This window comes from Myxine glutinosa, chromosome 11, assembly GCF_964187855.1.
Source record: "Myxine glutinosa chromosome 11, kmMyxGlut1.1, whole genome shotgun sequence".
NCBI lineage: Eukaryota > Metazoa > Chordata > Myxini > Myxiniformes > Myxinidae > Myxine > Myxine glutinosa.
In genome coordinates, this window is record NC_136271.1 from 75,881,654 (window position 1) to 75,899,276 (window position 17,623).

The following is a 17,623-nucleotide window of genomic DNA, read 5'->3' on the forward strand; positions in this document are numbered from 1 at the left end:
GCTCCACCACCTGGTGCTGGTTCCACGCCAAGTTCGGCCACGAAGCTCGGCAGTGTCATCCGCCATGCTCCTTCAACAGGTCGGAAAACGCCCGGGCCAGTGCTCAATAGTGGCGATGAGCGCCGGCCGTTCGAGCAGCCTGCTGTTCATAACGGACACCTTCTCCGGGCGCCGTTACCTGTGCGACACGGGAGCGCAGGTGAGTGTTGTTCCCGCCGGCACGTCAGACAAGCACGCCGCGGGTGGGGGCCCCGCGCTACTTGCCGCGAACGGGACGCCCATCCGTACGTACGGAAAATGCTGCCTCTCTCTGCGGTTCAGAGGGCAGGTTTTCCGATGGACGTTCGTCACCGCCGACGTGCCCATGGCACTGCTTGGCGCGGACTTCCTGTGCGCTAATGGGCTCCTGGTCGACGTCAAGCGCAGACGTCTTGTCCAGGCCGAGACGTTCAGCTCGCTCGCTTGTGCGTTGCCCAGCTCAACGAGCGGCTTGCCAAGCGGCTTGCCGAACGGTTAGGTTCCGGCCACGTTGGTCTGTACGCTTCCGGCAGCGGACGCATTCACCCACCTCCTCGCCGGCTTCCCGGCCCTCACGCGGCCCACCTTCTCGGCGGCGGCGGTCAAGCACGGGGTGGCCCATCACATCCCCACCGTCAGGCCACCGGTCTACGCCCGGGCACGCCGCCTCGAGCCGACGAAGCTGGCGGTGGCAAAAGCGGTGTTCGCTACCCTGGAGCGACTCGGCATCGTTTGGTGCTCAGAGAGCGCTTGGGCGTCACCGCTGCACATCGTGCCGAAGCCCGGCGGGGGATGGCGACCGTGCGGGGACTATCGCCGTCTCAATGACGCCACGACTCCCGACCGCTACCCCGTCCCCCACATTCAGGACTTTTCCGCCCGTTTGGCGGGCAGGTCCTTCTTCTCGAAGGTGGACCTCATACACGGCTAACATCAGGTCCCCGTCAGGCCGGAGGACGTCCCGAAGACGGCTGTCATCACGCCATTCGGACTCTTCGAGTTCCTGTGCATGCCCTTCGGTCTGAAGAATGCGGCTCAGGCGTTCCAGCGACTGATGGACAGCATCCTGCGCGACTTGGATTTTGTCTACGTCTACCTGGACGATATCCTCGTCGCCAGCGCGTCCCGCGAAGAGCACCTATGCCACCTCCGCACGCTCTTCGAACGCCTGGGCCCGCATGGCTTGATTGTGAACCCCGCAAAGTGCCGGTTCGGCGCCGCCATAATTGATTTTCTGGGGCACCGTGTCACCAGGCACGGAGCCGTCCCCCTGCCGGCCAAGGTGGAGGTGGTGAAGGGGTTTCCGCGCCCCCGCACGATCAGAGGGCTGCAGGAGTTCCTGGGCATGGTGAACTTTTACCATCGGTTCCTGCCCCGTATCGCCCAGCTCCTGCGCCCCCTGCACGAAGCTCTCCGAGGTAAGCCGGGCAAAGGCGACGTTACCTGGACCGAGCAGATGGACACGGCGTTCACGGGCGCGAAGCTCGCCTTGGCTAACGCCACCATGCTCGCGCACCCGGCACCCGATGCACCGATCGCCCTCACCACCGATGCCTCGGACTACGCGGTGGGCGCGGTGCACGAGCAATGGGTGCGTGGAGCTTGGCAACCGCTGGCGTTCTTTAGCCGGCAGCTTCGCTGCCCGAACGCCGTTACAGTACCTTCGACCGCGAGTTGCTCGGGCTTCACTTGGCGGTCAGGCACTTCCGCCATCTGCTCGAGGGCTGTGCGTTCACTGCCTTCGTCGACCACAAGCCGCTGATCTTCGTGATGGGCAAGGTCACCGAGCCATGGTCGGCCCGGCAGCAGCGTCACCTCTCGGCCGTGTCCGAGTACACGACGGACATCCAGCACGTCGTGGGGAAGGACAACCCGGTGGTGGATTGCCTTTCCCGGGCCGTCGCCCACGCAGTCCACCTCGGCATCGACTATGCCCGGATGGCAGCGGACCAGGCCGCTGACCCCGACGTCCAGGCCTTGCGGACCGCCGTCACGGGCCTCCGCGTCACCAAGGTGCCGTTCGATGGCGCGGGCGCGGCCCTCTTGTGCGACGTGTCCCTCGGGCGTCCTCGCCCCATCGTGCCTGCGGGCTGGCAGCGCCAGGTGTTTGACGCCATCCATGGCCTGTCCCACCCGGGCGCGAGGGCCTCCCAAAGGCTGATCGCCGACAAGTTCGTCTGGCATGGCCTCCAGAAGGCCGTCCGCGGCTGGCTCAGGACGTGCCTCGCGTGCCAGCGCGCCAAGGTGCACCGGCACACCCAGGCCCCGTTGGCCCCGTTCACGGTGCCGGAACGCCGGTTTGACCACGTCCATGTGGACCTGGTGGGACCTCTGCCCCCCTCGCGGGGTTTCACCTACGTCCTCACCATGGTGAACCGCACAACCCGGTGGCCGGAGGCCGTGCCCTTGGCGTCGACAACGGCGGCCGATGTCGCGCAGGCTTTCATCGCCACCTGGGTCGCCCGGTTCGGCGCCCCCTCAGACATCTCGTCCGACCGCGGCCCCCAGTTCACCTCGGAGCTCTGGGGGGCGGTCGCGCAGGGGCTCGGGGTCCGGCTGCACCGAACCATGGCCTACCACCCCCAGGCTAACGGCCTGTGTGAGCAATTTCACCGCTCATTGAAGGCCGCGCTCCGGGCCACCCTCCGCGACGGCGGCTGGGTCGACAGGCTCCTCTGGGTCCTGCTGGGCCTCTGGACGGCGCCCAAGGAGGACCTGCGCGCATCCGCGGCGGAGTTGGTCTTCGGGCAACCGCTGCGGGTGCCGGGCGAGTTCCTCCCCGACTCCACGGCACCATGGTCCGCGGCACAGCAGCGCTCCGCTCTGCATGAGACCGCCCAGAGGTTCGCCCCGGTGCCAACGGCATGCCACGGGCACCCACCGACGCACGTCGCCCCGGAGCTACGCAAGGCGGAGTACGTCTTCGTCCACCACGATGCCCGCCGGACACCACTGCGGCCCCCGTATGACGGGCCTTTCCCCGTGCTGGAGACCGGGGCAAAGCACTTCACCCTGGATATTGGCGGTACTCCTGACCGCGTTTCGGTAGACCGCCTCAAGCCGGCCCACCTCGACGTGGACCATCCACCACCAGTGGCCCGACCCCCACGTCGGGGCCGCCCCCCTGCGGGCGGACCCCCGGCACCGCCCAGCCCCGCCGCCACGCCGCCCCCCGGTCCTGCACCCATCCCAGGGGCAGCCAGGGGCATCCCACCTGGCATCCCTGCACCCCGGACGCCGCCGATCGCCAGGGGGCGCTTCGGCCGGGTCATTCGTCTGCCCCGCAAACTGGCCCTCCAGGTGCGCGGGAATTCTGGGGGGGCGCGTGTGGCGGACACAAAAGCCCACTGGCGTGGTGACATCATTCCGCGCACCAAGTGGGCGGTGGCCACGCCCGAGGGGTAGGCGTGGCCTCATGATATACACCGGGCGCGCAGCCCGGAGCGCGCCAGTGTTACAGTGAGCTCCTGAAATAAAGACGCTTATAAGTTACCGCTTGTCCGCTTCCTCCTTACTCGCAAGCAGCGCGCGTAACGCCGCGCTTTAATATTATATTATTGTATTCTTAACAACATGTTTTACTATATCAGAGGAGCTACAGGGCATTTATACACGATATTATATTATTGTATTGAAGTGCGCGGTGCTACGCGCGCGACTTGCTACCAAGGAGGAAGCGGACAACGCGGTAAGTTTAATGTTCTTTATTAAAAGAGGTCACTGTAGCATTGGCGCGCTCCGGGCTGTGCGCCCGGTGTATATCCTGAGGCCACGCCTACCCCTCGGCGTGGCCGCCGCCCACTTGGTGCGCGGAATGATGTCACCATGCCAGTGAGCTTCCGTGTCCGCCACACGGCCCCCCCAGAATTCCCGCGCACCTGGAGGGCCAGTTTGCGGGGCAAACGGATGACCCGGCCGAAGCGCCCTCTGGCGACCGGCGGCATCTGGGGTGCAGGGATGCCAGGTGGGATGCCCCCGGCTGTACCCGGGATGGGTGCCGGACCGGGGGGTGGCGTGCCTGCGGTGCTGGGCGGTGCCGGGGGTCCGCCCGCAGGGGGGCGGCCCCGACGCGGGGGCCGAGCCACCGGCGGTGCGTGGTCCACGTCGAGGTGGGCCGGCTTGAGGCAGTCTATGGAGACCCGGTCAGGAGTGCCGCCGATGTCCAGAGTGAAATGTTTCACCCCGGTCTCCAGCACGCAGAAAGGCCTGTCGTACGGGGGCCGCAGTGGTGTCCGGTGGGCATCATGCCAGACGAAGACGTACTCCGCGGTGCGAAGCTCCGGGGCGACGTGTGTAGGAGGGTGCCTGTGGTGCGCCGTCGGCACTGGGGCGAACCACCGGGCGGTCTCTTGCAGCGCAGAACGCTCCTGCGCCGCGGACCATGGTGCCGTGGGGTCGGGGAGGAACTCGCCCGGCACCCGCAGCGGTTGTCCAAAAACCAACTCCGCCACGGAGGCGCGCAGGTCGTCCTTGGGCGCCGTCCGGAGGCCCAGCAGGACCCAGGGGAGCCTGTCGACCCAGCCGCCATCGCAGAGGGTGGCCCGGAGCGCGGCCTTCAAGGAGCGGTGGAAGCGCTCGCACAGGCCATTGGCCTGGGGGTGGTAGGCCGTGGTTCGGTGCAGCTGGACCCCGAGCCCCCGCGCGACCGCCCCCCAGAGCTCCGAGGTGAACTGGGGGCCGCGGTCGGACGAGATGTCCGAGGGGGCGCCGAACCGGGCGACCCAGGTGGCGATGAACGCCTGTGCGACGTCCGCCGCCGTCGTTGTCGCCAAAGGCACGGCCTCCGGCGACCGGGTGGTGTGGTCCACCATGGTGAGGACATGGGTGAAACCCCGCGAGGGGGGCAGAGGTCCCACCAGGTCCACGTGAACGTGGTCGAACCGACGTTCCGGCACCGTAAACGGGGCCAAGGGGGCCTGGGTGTGTCGGTGCACCTTTGTGCGCAGGCACGCGAGGCACGTCCTGGTCCAGCCGCGGACGGCCTTCCGGAGGCCATGCCAGACAAACTTGTCGGCGACCAACCTCTGGGAGGCCTTCATGCCCGGGTGGGACAGGCCGTGGATGGCGTCAGAAACCTGGCGCTGCCAGCCTGCGGGCACGATGGGGCGAGGCCGCCCGAGGGAGACGTCGCAAACGAGGGCCGTGCCCGCGCCGTCGAAGGGCACCTCGGTGATGCGGAGGCCCGTGACGGTGGTCCGCATGGCCTGGACCCCGGGGTCGGCGGCCTGGTCCGCCGCCATCCGGGCATAGTCGATGCCAAGATGGACTGCGTGGGCGACGGCCCGGGAAAGGCAATCGGCCACCGGGTTGTCCTTTCCCGCGACGTGCCGGATGTCCGTCGTGTACTCGGACACGGCCGCGAGGTGACGCTGTTGCCGGGCCGACCACGGCTCGGCGACCTTGCCCATCGCGAAAACCAGCGGCTTGTGGTCGACGAAGGCCGTGAACGCACGGCCCTCGAGCAGATGGCGGAAGTGCCTGACGGCCAGGTGAAGCCCAAGAAACTCGCGGTCGAAGGTACTGTACTGGCGTTCGCCCGGCGAAGCTGCCGGCTGAAGAACGCCAGCGGTTGCCAGGCACCACGCACCCATTGCTCGTACACCACGCCCACCGCGTAGTCCGAGACGTCGGAGGTGATGGCGATCGGTGCATCGGGCGCCGGGTGCGCGAGCATGGTGGCGTTGGCCAAGGCGAGCTTCACGCCCGAGAACGCCGCGTCCATCTGCCCGGTCCAGGTAACGTCACCTTTGCCCGGCTTCCCTCGAAGGGCCTCGTGTAAGGGGCGCAGGAGCTTGGCGATGTGGGGCAGGAACCGATGGTAAAAGTTTACCATGCCCAGGAACTCCTGGAGCCCCTTGATCGTGCGGGGGCGCGGAAACCCCTTCACCGCCTCCACCTTGGCCGGTAGGGGGGCCGGCCCCGTGCCTGGTGACGCGGTGCCCCAAAAAGTCGATGCTGGTGACGCCGAACCGGCACTTGGCGGGGTTCACGATGAGGCCATGCTGGCCCAGGCGTTCAAAGAGCGTGCGGAGGTGATGAAGGTGCTCTTCGCGGGACGCGCTGGCGACGAGGATGTCGTCCAGGTAGACGTACAAAAAATCCAAGCCGCGCAAGACGCTGTCCATTAGGCGCTGGAACGTCTGAGCCGCATTTTTCAAACCGAAGGGCATCCGAAGAAATTCGAAAAGCCCGAACGGCGTGATGACAGCCGTCTTCGGGATGACCTCCGGCCTGACGGGGACCTGATGGTAACCGCGTATGAGGTCCACCTTTGAAAAGAAGGACATGCCCGCCAACCGGGCGGAGAAGTCCTGTATGTGGGGGACGGGGTAGTGGTCGGGGGTGGTGGCGTCGTTGAGGCGCCGGTAGTCCCCGCACGGTCGTCATCCCCCACCGGGCTTGGGCACGATGTGGAGCGGCGACGCCCCCAGCGCTCTCGGAGCGCCGCACGATGCCGAGCCGCTCCAGCGTGGCAAAATCTGCTTTTGCTACCGCGAGCTTCGTCGGCTCGAGGCGGCGCGCCAGGGCGTAGACCGGTGGCCCGGCGGTGGGGATGTGGTGTTCCACCCCGTGCTTGATGGTCCCCGCCGAGAAGGTCGGCCGCGTGAGGGCCGGGAAACCCGTGAGGAGGCGGGTGAATTCGTCCGCTGCCGGAAGCGTACAGATCAACCTGGCCGGAACCGAACCGCTCAGCAAGCCACTCGGCGAGCCGCTCGATGAGCCGCTCTGTGAGCTGCTCAACGAGCCAGGCAGCGCGCACGTGAGCGAGCTGAACGTCTCAGCCTGGACAAGCCTTCTGCGCTTTACATCGACCAATAATCCATTAGCACATAAGAAGTCCGCGCCGAGCAGTGCCATGGGCACGTCGGCCGTAACGAACGACCAACGGAAAACCTGCCCTCCGAACCGCAGGGAGAGACAGCGTTTTCCGTACGTGCGTATAGACGTTCCATTGGCCGCAAGCAACGCGGGACCTCGGCCCGCGGTTTGCTTGTCGGACGTACCGGCAGGAACGACACTCACCTGCGCTCCCGTGTCGCACAGGTAACGGCGCCCGGACAAGGTGTCCGTTATGTACAGAAGGCTGTTTGAATTGCCGACGCTCACAGTTGCCACCGAGCGTCGGCTCGCCCGTTTCCCGAACTGCCGAATGAGCACGGCGGGCGACACTGCCGAGCCTCATGGCCGAACTTGGCGTGGAAGAAACACCAGGTGGGCGGCTGCGGCGTCGGAGGCTGCGGTTTTCTTCGCGGCGGCGGCGGTGGTGGTGGGCGGGGCGTGGCGGCGGACACGAGGTGCGGTGCATCAGGGAAAGCCTCGGGAGCCTCAGGAGCGGCGACCGTGCCAAGACTCGCCTGCGTGTCCAAAGCCGCGTAGTATTTGTCGGCCTCAGCAGCGAGCGCACGGGGTTCCGTTACCACGGAACTGGCCAAAGCGAGGCGGACTCGTGCTGGCAGCTGGCGTCGAAATAATGCCCGGAATAGAGCGTTCGGGGTTTTGTCGCCCATGAGCGCCAGCATATGAGCCATACGGACCGAAGGTCGCGTGTCCCCGATCTCGGGGAGGTCCAAGAGGCGATCGGCCCATGCGTCCACCGTAAGGCCGAACGTGGCGAGGAGGAGATGCTTGACTGCCTCGTACTTGCCTTCGGCAGGTGGATCCCTTAGGACCGATACGACGTGGGTGGCCATGCCGGGCCCGAGGGCGGCGACCACGTGGCAGTACATGGTCTCGTCCACCGTGATGCCTCGAAGTCAGAACTGGGCTTCTGCTTGCAGGAACCAAACTTCGGCTTGTGACTCCCAGAATTCGGGGAGATTGATGGACACCGCGTTGGTAGCCATTGTTGCGGCGGTTTCGGGTGGTCAGCGACGGCTGACTCGAATGTTGGAGGTCACCAATGAAGTGCGCGGTGCTACGCGCGCGACTTGCTACCAAGAAGGAAGCGGACAACGCGGTAAGTTAAATGTTCTTTATTAAAAGAGGTCACTGTAGCACTGGCGTGCTCCGGGCTGCGCGCCCGGTGTATATCCTGAGGCCACGCCTACCCCTCGGCGTGGCCGCCGCCCACTTGGTGCGCAGAATGATGTCACCACGCCAGTGAGCTTCCGTGTCCGCCACAATATTATATTATTGTATTCTAAACAACATGTTTTACTATATCAGAGGAGCTACAGGGCATTTATACACGATATTATATTATTGTATTCTAAACAACATGTTTTACTATATCATAGGAGCTACAGGGCATTTATGCACTGTATTATAATACTAGCCGAAACCCGTGGAACATCCACGGCAGGGAGGATGTGGTGTATGGATAGAGTGTACCATTATGGATGGCATAGGGGATTTGCTTGTCCGAGTAAGAGTTAGGAAGAAAGATGAGAATGAAGAGTGTGTATATGAATAACGTATTTATTGCAATCTACTTACATGACAACACTAAGATATACTTTTGAAAAATGAATGGATTCGTTATAGGAATCGGCATAGCACCACTCTGGCCACACCGGTGCATTGGTAAGCGTCAATGTCAAGGCAAAGCAGTAGGAAGCGTACACCGCGATCGACGACACCGGCACAAATGCATGCTCAGGATTGTCCACTCAGTGGACGGCTTGCTGTCGCCTTCGACTGTCCAATCAGCAGACGGCTTGCTTCGCCTTCACCCAGCAGACGCCAATAAGATGGCGTCGTATTGGCAGTTAATCGGATGCTTTTGGGCCCTAACGTCGGCTAATTCAGATTTTTCGAGTATGGCTGTACGTGATAAACAAAGAGCGCCGTTCGTAGATCGTAAATCCATTGGTGCCGTGGGCATCGGGTCACTGGGTGCGGCGTAAAAGGGACAACAAATTCGAGTCCTTACGCTATTATTATATAGACTAGCCGAAACCCGTGGAACATCCACGGAAGGGAGGATGTGGTGTATGGATAGAGTGTACCATTATGGATGGCATAGGGGAGCGCTCATGGGATCTTCTTCTTCCGTTAAGCTCCAATTTTTTCTCTTTAAGTTAAGTCCAATCAGTCCTCTATGTTCGAAGTGCTCAGGCCATGCCTTCCCGCTCTCATACTTTTATTTCCGTTCGGTGTAGTAAGAGATTGACATATCGTTCATCTGTTTTCAGCTCGTTATCTTTAAGCTTCCTTACGTCTCGCCACCTGCTACACCTCTCTGAGTTACGAGGATTTATGCAACGCACCCGGAGTGTCGCAACGTCACTCCATTTAACTTTATTAAAATGACGATAAAGACGTTTCCTTATGTATCCTAATTTAAAATGTTCAAGGGAATAAAAAGACCATTTGGTTCACACCACCCATGTTCACACCACTCGACTGTCCAATCAGCGGATGTCTCACTTCGCCTTCGTCCAGCAGATGCCAATACGATGGCGTCGTAAGATGGCGTCGTATCGGCAGTTAATCGGATGCTTTTGGGCCCCAACGTCGGCTAATTCAGATTTTTCGAGTATGCTTGTACGTGATAAACAAAGAGCGCGGTTCGTAGATCGTAAATCCATGAGTGCCATGGGCATCGGGTCACTGGGTGCGGCGTAAAAGGGATAACAAAGTCGAGTCCTTACGCTATTATTATATAGATTGTATTCTAAATAACATGTTTTACGATATCAGAGGAGCTACAGTGCATTTATACACTATATTATATTATTGTATTCTAAATAACATGTTTTACTATATCATAGGAGCTACAGTGCATTTATACACTATGTTATATTATTGTATTCTAAACAACATGTTTTACTATATCAGAGGAGCTACAGGGCATTTATACACTATATTATATTATTGTATTCTAAAGAACATGTTTTACTATATCATAGGAGCTACAGGGCATTTATACACTATATTATATTATTGTATTCTAAAAAACATGTTTTACTATATCATAGGAGCTACAGGGCATTTATACACTATATTGTAGCGGCTACCGCTGGGTTTTCACAATCGCCTTGCACCAATCAAGGACGCGGAGCGATCACCATGCCGGGCTCGTCCAGGACGCCCGGGCAGGCTCGCCCTCAACTTGCCAGGCCGCAGCCAGGATGCTGGGCCACGCCCCCTCTCGCCTTTCCTGGGCAAACGCTCCGGGATAATATGTATATATATTGCTGCCCGATAAACGGGCTTTTCAGAGTGCCTGAGTGTTTGGTTTGATTAAAGCAACTCGGATGAATTCCAGCTTTTTGTCGCGTCCATTCTTCCGATCGACGTGGGAGCCCCAGCTCCTTCATTGGTGACCTACCGACATGGACACGGCAGTCGCCCTTAAACTGCCTACCTTCTGGGAGGCTCACGCGGCGGTTTGGTTCGCACAGGCGGATTCCCTGTTCGCCCTGCGAGGCATCACGGCCGACGACACCCGCTTCCACCATGTGGTAGCAGCGCTCGGTTCGGCCACCGCGGCCCGCGCCCTGAGCCTCCTCGAGAGCCCGCCAGCCGCTGACAAATACGGCGCGATTAAGAAGCTTCTCCTCGACGCTTTCGCCCTCCCATCGGCGGAACGCGCACGGCGCCTGCTCGACCTGCCCGAGCTCGGTGACACGCGCCCTTCCGAGCGAATGGACTACATGCTTTCACTGCTCGGCGAGCACTCTCCGGCATTCCTGTTCCGGGAGCTGTTCCTCCGTCAGCTGCCTAACCCGGTACGCCTCGCCCTGGCAAGCACGACGATCACAGATCCCCGGGCCCTTGCCAGAGAAGCCGACAAGATCTCCGCCGCAGGACAGCGCATCGCAGCAGCGACATGGGACCCACCGCCGTCCGACGCAACAACAATGGCGCCCGAGCACCCGGCACGGTCGACGACCAAACTGCCGACGCAATTGGCGGCCGCTACACCGAGCCGACCACCTCCAGCACGACGACCGGAGCCTCCACCTGACCAAGCGTGGTGTTACTATCATGCCAGGTTCGGACAGAAGGCCCGGACATGCCGACCCCCGTGCACCTTCGGCAGGCCGGGAAACGGCCGGGCCAGCGTTCATTACCAGCCATGAGCGCCGGCCACACGGGCAACTTACTGTTCATCATGGATAAAGCATCCGGACGGCGCTTCCTGTGCGACACCGGCACCCAACTGAGCGTCATACCCGCCTCTGACCAGGACAGGCAATCCGCGGTTTGCGGCCCCTCCTTGGTTGCGGCCAACGGATCGACCATCCGCACCTTCGGCCCGCGCAACGTCACCCTCTGCTTCGGCGGCCAACGCTTTGCTTGGACGTTTGTAACCGCAAACGTGCCCATGGCTCTGCTAGGCGCCGACTTCCTCTGCGCACACGGACTGCTGGTGGATGTCCAACGGCGTCGTTTAATCAACGCCGAAACCTTCAGCTCCCTGGTATGCACATTGAGCAGCTCCGCGCCGACCAAGCTGGCATGCGCCGTCCCGGCGGCGAACGAGTTTGCTCGCCTGCTCACGGAGTTCCCGGCCCTCACGCGGCCGACGTTTTCGGCCGTCGCAGTACGGCATGGGATCGAGCACCACATACCAACCACGAGCCCGCCGGTCTACGCCAGGGCCCGCCGCCTCGACCCAGCCAAGCTCGCCGTGGCGAAGGCCGAATTCGACGCGTTGGAGCACTTCGGCATCGTGCGGCGCTCCGATAGCGCGTGGGCCTCGCCACTGCACATCGTGCCAAAGCCGGGGGGTGGATGGCGCCAGTGTGGCGACTACCGCCGTCTCAATGACGCTACCACCCCCGACAGGTACCCGATCCCGCATATCCAAGACTTCTCCGCCCGTCTGGCGGGACGGGTCATTTTTTCGAAAATTGATCTCATACGGGGATATCACCAGGTACCTGTCAGGGTGGCCGACGTCCCTAAAACGGCAGTCATCACGCCGTTCGGCTTATTCGAATTCTTGCGGATGCCGTTTGGTCTCAAGAACGCGGCTCAGGCGTTCCAGCACTTGATGGACGGCATGCTGCATGACCTGCCGTTCCTTTTCGTTTACCTGGACGACATCCTCGTCGCCAGCACGTCCCGGGCCGAGCACCTCCTCCACCTCCGAACACTGTTCGGGCGCCTCAGCGAGCACGGCCTCATCGTCAACCCGGCCAAATGCCACTTCGGCACGACGGCCGTTGATTTTTTGGGCCACCACATCACCAAGAACGGGGCCGTGCCGCTGCCAACCAAGGTCGAGGCCATCACCACGTTCCCGCGTCCCCGCACCATAAAGGCCCTGCAGGAATTCCTGGGAATGGTGAATTTTTATCACCGCTTCGTGCCCTGCGCTGCTCAACTCATGCGGCCCCTCTACGAAGCCCTCCGGGGCAAGCCGGCCAAGCACGACATCGCCTGGTCCGCAGCAATGGATGCGGCCTTCCAAAGCTCAAAGCGGGCCCTCGCCGACGCAACACTGCTCGCTCACCCGGTGCTCAACGCTCCCATCGCCCTCACCACGGATGCCTCCGACTACGCGGTGGGCGCCGTACATGAGCAATGGGTGAACGGGGTTTGGCAGCCACTCGCTTTATTCAGCCGGCAGCTCCGGCCGAACGAGCTCAAATACAGCACGTTTGACCAGGAGCTCCTCGGTCTACACCTGGCCGTCCGCCAATTCCGCCACCTCCTGGAGGGCCGACCTTTCACGGCGTTCTTCGACCACAAGCCGTTGGTTTACGCCATGGCCAAGGTCACGGAGCCGTGGTCGGCCCGCCAACAGCGCCACCTCTCCGCCGTGTCGGAGTTTACCACGGACATCCGGCACGTCGCCGGCAAAAACAACGCCGTGGCCGACTGTCTTTCCCGGGCCAGCGTGAACGCGGTCCACCTGGGCGTGGACTTTGCGCTTATGGCGGCGGACCAAACCACCGACACCACAGTGCAAGCCCTCCGGGCAGCGGACACGGGCCTCCGCCTGGCCGACATCCCCTTCGCGGACACTGTCCTGCTCTGCGACGTCTCCCAAGGCCAGCCTCGCCCCATCGTGCCCGTCACCTGGCAACGCCGCATCTTCGCCTCCCTCCACGGCCTTTCCCACCCGGGCCGGAAAGCTTCCCAGAAGCTGGTGTCGGCGCGATTCGTCTGGCACGGCCTTCGTCGGGACATCCGCGATTGGACCAGCACCTGCACGGCCTGCCAACGGGCCAAGGTCCACCGACACACCCAGGCCCCGCTGGCACCTTTCACCGTGCCCGAACGACGTTTCGACCACGTCAACGTGGATCTGGTGGGCCCCCTCCCCCCGTCACGGGGGTTCACACACCTGCTCACCATGGTGGACAGAACCACCAGGTGGCCAGAGGCCGTTCCCCTCGTCTCCACCACCACCGCCGACGTGGCGCAGGCTTTCATCGCCACCTGGGTCGCCCGCTTCGGCGCACCGGCGGACATCTCGTCAGACCGCGGACCACAGTTCACCTCCGAGCTGTGGGGCGCAGTCGCCCGCAACCTGGGGGTCAAGCTCCACCATACTACGGCCTACCACCCCCAAGCAAACGGGTTGTGCGAGCGATTCCACCGCTCCATGAAGGCCGCGCTCATGGCCGGCCTTCAAGACGGCGGTTGGGCCGACCGGCTGCCGTGGGTCCTTTTGGGCCTCCGCATGGCCCCCAAGGAGGACCTCCAGGCATCCACCGCCGAGCTTGTCTATGGCCAGGTGCTACGCATCCCGGTCGAATTCGTGCCCGACGCTACCAGTCCCTGGTCCGCAGCTCACCAGCGCTCGGACCTCCAGGAGGCCGCCCAACAGTTTGCCCCCTTGCCAACATCCCACCACGGTGACCCCCAGTCCTACGTCCCCCCAGCACTTCGCACAGCGGAGTATGTTTTTGTGCGTCACGACGCACATCGGGGGCCACTCCGGCCGCCGTACGACGGGCCCTTCCGGGTGCTGCGACGGGACGACAAGTCGGTCGTCATCGACATCGGCGGCAGGTCGGACCGGATTGCGGTGGACCGCCTCAAGCCGGCGCACGTGGACGTCGACCACCCACCACGGGTGGCCCTTCCGCCAAGGCGAGGCCGCCCCCCGTCCACGGTGCCCCCCACTCGACCGCCCACCACCACACCGGACCCCCTCCCACGACCCGCCAGGGGTCGCTTCCGCCGGGTCATCAGGACCCCCCTCAAATTGACCCTGCCGGTGCAAGTCGATTCTGGGGGGATGTGTGTAGCGGCTACCGCTGGGTTTTCACAATCGCCTTGCACCTATCAAGGACGCGGAGCGATCACCATGCCGGGCTCGTCCAGGACGCCCGGGCAGGCCTGCGCTCAACTTGCCAGGCCGCAGCCAGGATGCTGGGCCACGCCCCCTCTCGCCTTTCCTGGGCAAACGCTCCGGGATAATATGTACATATATTGCTGCCCGATAAACGGGCTTTTCAGAGTGCCTGAGTGTTTGGTTTGATTCAAGCAACTCGGTTGAATTCCAGCTTTTTGTCGCGTCCATTCTTCCGATCGACGTGGGAGCCCCAGGTCCTTCAATATTATATTATTGTATTCTAAATAACATGTTTTACTATATCAGAGGAGCTACAGTGCATTTATACACTATGTTATATTATTGTATTCTAACCAACATGTTTTACTATATCAGAGGAGCTACAGGGCATTTATACACTATATTATATTGTTGTATTCTAAACAACATGTTTTACTATATCAGAGGAGCTACAGTGCATTTATACACTATGTTATATTATTGTATTCTAAACAACATGTTTTACTATATCAGAGGAGCTCCAGTGCATTTATACACTATATTATATTGTTGTATTCTAAACAACATGTTTTACTATATCAGAGGAGCTACAGGGCATTTATACACTATATTATATTGTTGTATTCTAAACAACTTGTTTTACTATATCAGAGGAGCTACAGTGCATTTATACACTATATTATATTATTGCATTCTAAATAACATGTTTTGCTATACAGAGGAGCTACAGTGCATTTATACACTATATTATATTATTGTATTCTAAATAACATGTTTTACTATATCAGAGGAGCTACAGTGCATTTATACACTATATTATATTATTGTATTCTAAATAACATGTTTTGCTATATCAGAGGAGCTACAGTGCATTTATACACTATATTATATTATTGTATTGTAGCGGTTACCGCTGGATGTACATAATCGCCTTGCACCGGCCAGAACACGGCCAGACGCGCCTCTCCCGGGAATGCCCGGACTCACTGTTCCCGGGCACGCCCGAACCTCCCGGGCACGCCCGGTCTCGTCTTTCCCAGGCATGCCCGCTCTCGCCTTTCCAGGGCTCGCCCAGAGCGTCCGGGCATGCCCGCTATCGCCTTTCCAGGGCTCGCCCAGAGCGTCCGGGCATGCCCGCTATCGCCTTTCCAGGGCACGCCCAGAGCGTCCGGGCATGCCCGCTATCGCCTTTCCAGGGCTCGCCCAGAGCGTCCGGGCATGCCCGCTATCGCCTTTCCAGTGCTCGCCCAGAGCGCCCGGGCACGCCCAGCCTCGACTTGCCAGGCCGCAGCCAAACACGCCCGGGCAGGTCCAGACTCGCCTTTCCAAGGCTCGCCCTTGATACCCGGGCATGCCCGGTATAGCTTTTGCCGGGCAAACTTCCCGACATAAATGTGTATATATATTGTTGCCCGAAAAACGGGCTTGTCAGAATACCTGAGCTGTTTTGTTTCAATAAAGCAACTCGGACGAATTCCGTCTTTGGTCGCGTCAATTCTTTCGACTCGCGTTGGAGCGCAGTTCCTTCATTGGTGACCTACCGACATGGATACGGCAGTGACGCTTAAACTGCCTACCTTCTGGGAGACTCACGCGGCTGTTTGGTTCGCCCAGGCGGACTCCCAGTTCGCCCTGCGAGGCATCACCGCGGACGACACCCGCTTCCACCATGTTGTGGCGGCGCTCGGTTCCACCACCGCGGCCCGCGCCTTGAGCCTCCTCCAGCACCCGCCGGCTGCTGACAAATACGACGCGCTGAAGACGCTCCTCCTCGGCGCTTTCGCCCTCTCACCGGCAGCACGCGCACGGCGCCTGCTTGACCTGCCCGAGCTCGGCGACACGCGCCCGTCCGAGCGCATGGACTATATGCTCTCGTTGCTCGGCGAGCACTCTCCGGCATTCCTGTTCCGGGAGCTGTTCCTCCGTCAGCTGCCTAACCCGGTACGCCTCGCCCTGGCTGGCACGTTGATCACGGATTCCCGCGCCTTCGCCAGGGAAGCCGATAAGATCTCCTCGGCGGGCCAGCACATCGGCGCGGTTACCTGGAGCCCGCCGCCGTCCAAGGCGACGCCCACGACGCCCGAGCGCCCTGCGCGGTTGGAGGCCGAACTGCCGGTGCAACTGGCGGCCGCCACGCCGCACCGCCCGCTTCCGACACGACGGCCGGGGCCTCCACCTGACCGGGCGTGGTGTTATTACCACGCCAGGTTCGGACACAAGGCTCGGACGTGCCGGCCCCCGTGCACTTTCGGCAGGTCGGGAAACGGCCGGGCCGGCGTTCATTCCCAGCCATGAGCGCCGGCCACTCGGGCAACTTGCTGTTTATTCGGGACAAAGCGTCTGGACGGCGTTTCCTGTGCGACACCGGCGCCCAACTGAGCGTCATACCTGCCTCCGAGCAGGACAGGCTGGACGCAGTTTGCGGCCCCTCTTTGGTCGCTGCTAATGGCTCGGCCATACGCACTTTCGGCCCACGCGTCGTCACCCTCTGCTTCGGCAGCCAGCGCTTTCAATGGACTTTTGTTACTGCCAGCGTCCCCGTGGCTTTGCTGGGCGCCGACTTCCTCTGCGCGCACGGGCTGCTGGTCGACGTCAAACGACGTCGCCTTGTCCACGCCGAGACCTTCAGCTCCCTGGCGTGCACAATGAGCAGCTCCGCGCCGACCGAACTGGCGTGCGCCCTCCCGGCAACGAACGAGTTCGCTCGCCTGCTCGTGGAATTCCCGGCCCTCACGCGGCCGACGTTTTCGGCCGTCGCGGTACGGCACGGGATCGAGCACCACATACCGACTACGGGCCCGCCGGTCTACGCCAGGGCCCGCCGCCTCGACCCACCCAAGCTCGCCATGGCAAAGGCCGAATTCGACGCGTTGGAGCACCTCGGCATCGTGCGGCGCTCCGATAGCGCGTGGGCCTCGCCACTGCACATCGTGCCAAAGCCGGGGGGTGGATGGCGCCCGTGTGGCGACTACCGCCGTCTCAATGACGCTACCACCCCCGACAGGTACCCGATCCCGCAGATTCAGGACTTTTCCGCCCGTTTGGCGGGACGGGTCATCTTTTCGAAAATTGACCTGATACGGGGCTACCACCAGGTACCTGTCCGGGCGGCTGACGTCCCGAAGACGGCCGTCATCACGCCGTTCGGCCTGTTCGAATTTTTGCGGATGCCGTTTGGCCTCAAGAACGCGGCCCAGGCGTTCCAGCGCTTGATGGACGGCGTGCTGCGCGACCTGCCGTTTCTTTTCGTCTATCTGGACGACATCCTCGTCGCCAGCACGTCCCGCGCCGAGCACCTCCTCCACCTCCGAACACTGTTCGGTCGCCTCAGCGAGCATGGCTTAATTGTCAACCCGGTCAAATGCCACTTCGGCGCGACGACCGTTGACTTTTTGGGCCACCGCA

The 17,623-nt window shown here is 61.6% G+C and overlaps 1 protein-coding gene across 2 annotated transcripts in view; it reads right to left on the bottom strand.

Annotated features, from left to right (window-relative positions):
• LOC137436787 (delta-type opioid receptor-like) overlaps positions 1 to 17,623 on the bottom strand; it is an 80,037-nt gene that overhangs the window by 29,925 nt on the left and 32,489 nt on the right. The window contains exon 2 of one of the 2 annotated variants that reach the window (XM_078786801.1): positions 1,094 to 1,110. The exons of the other annotated variant lie outside the window; for it this stretch is intronic. Coding sequence (XP_078642927.1) covers positions 1,094 to 1,110 — 17 coding nt within the window. The remainder of the gene's footprint in view (positions 1 to 1,093; positions 1,111 to 17,623) is intronic. 2 annotated transcript variants of the gene reach the window in all.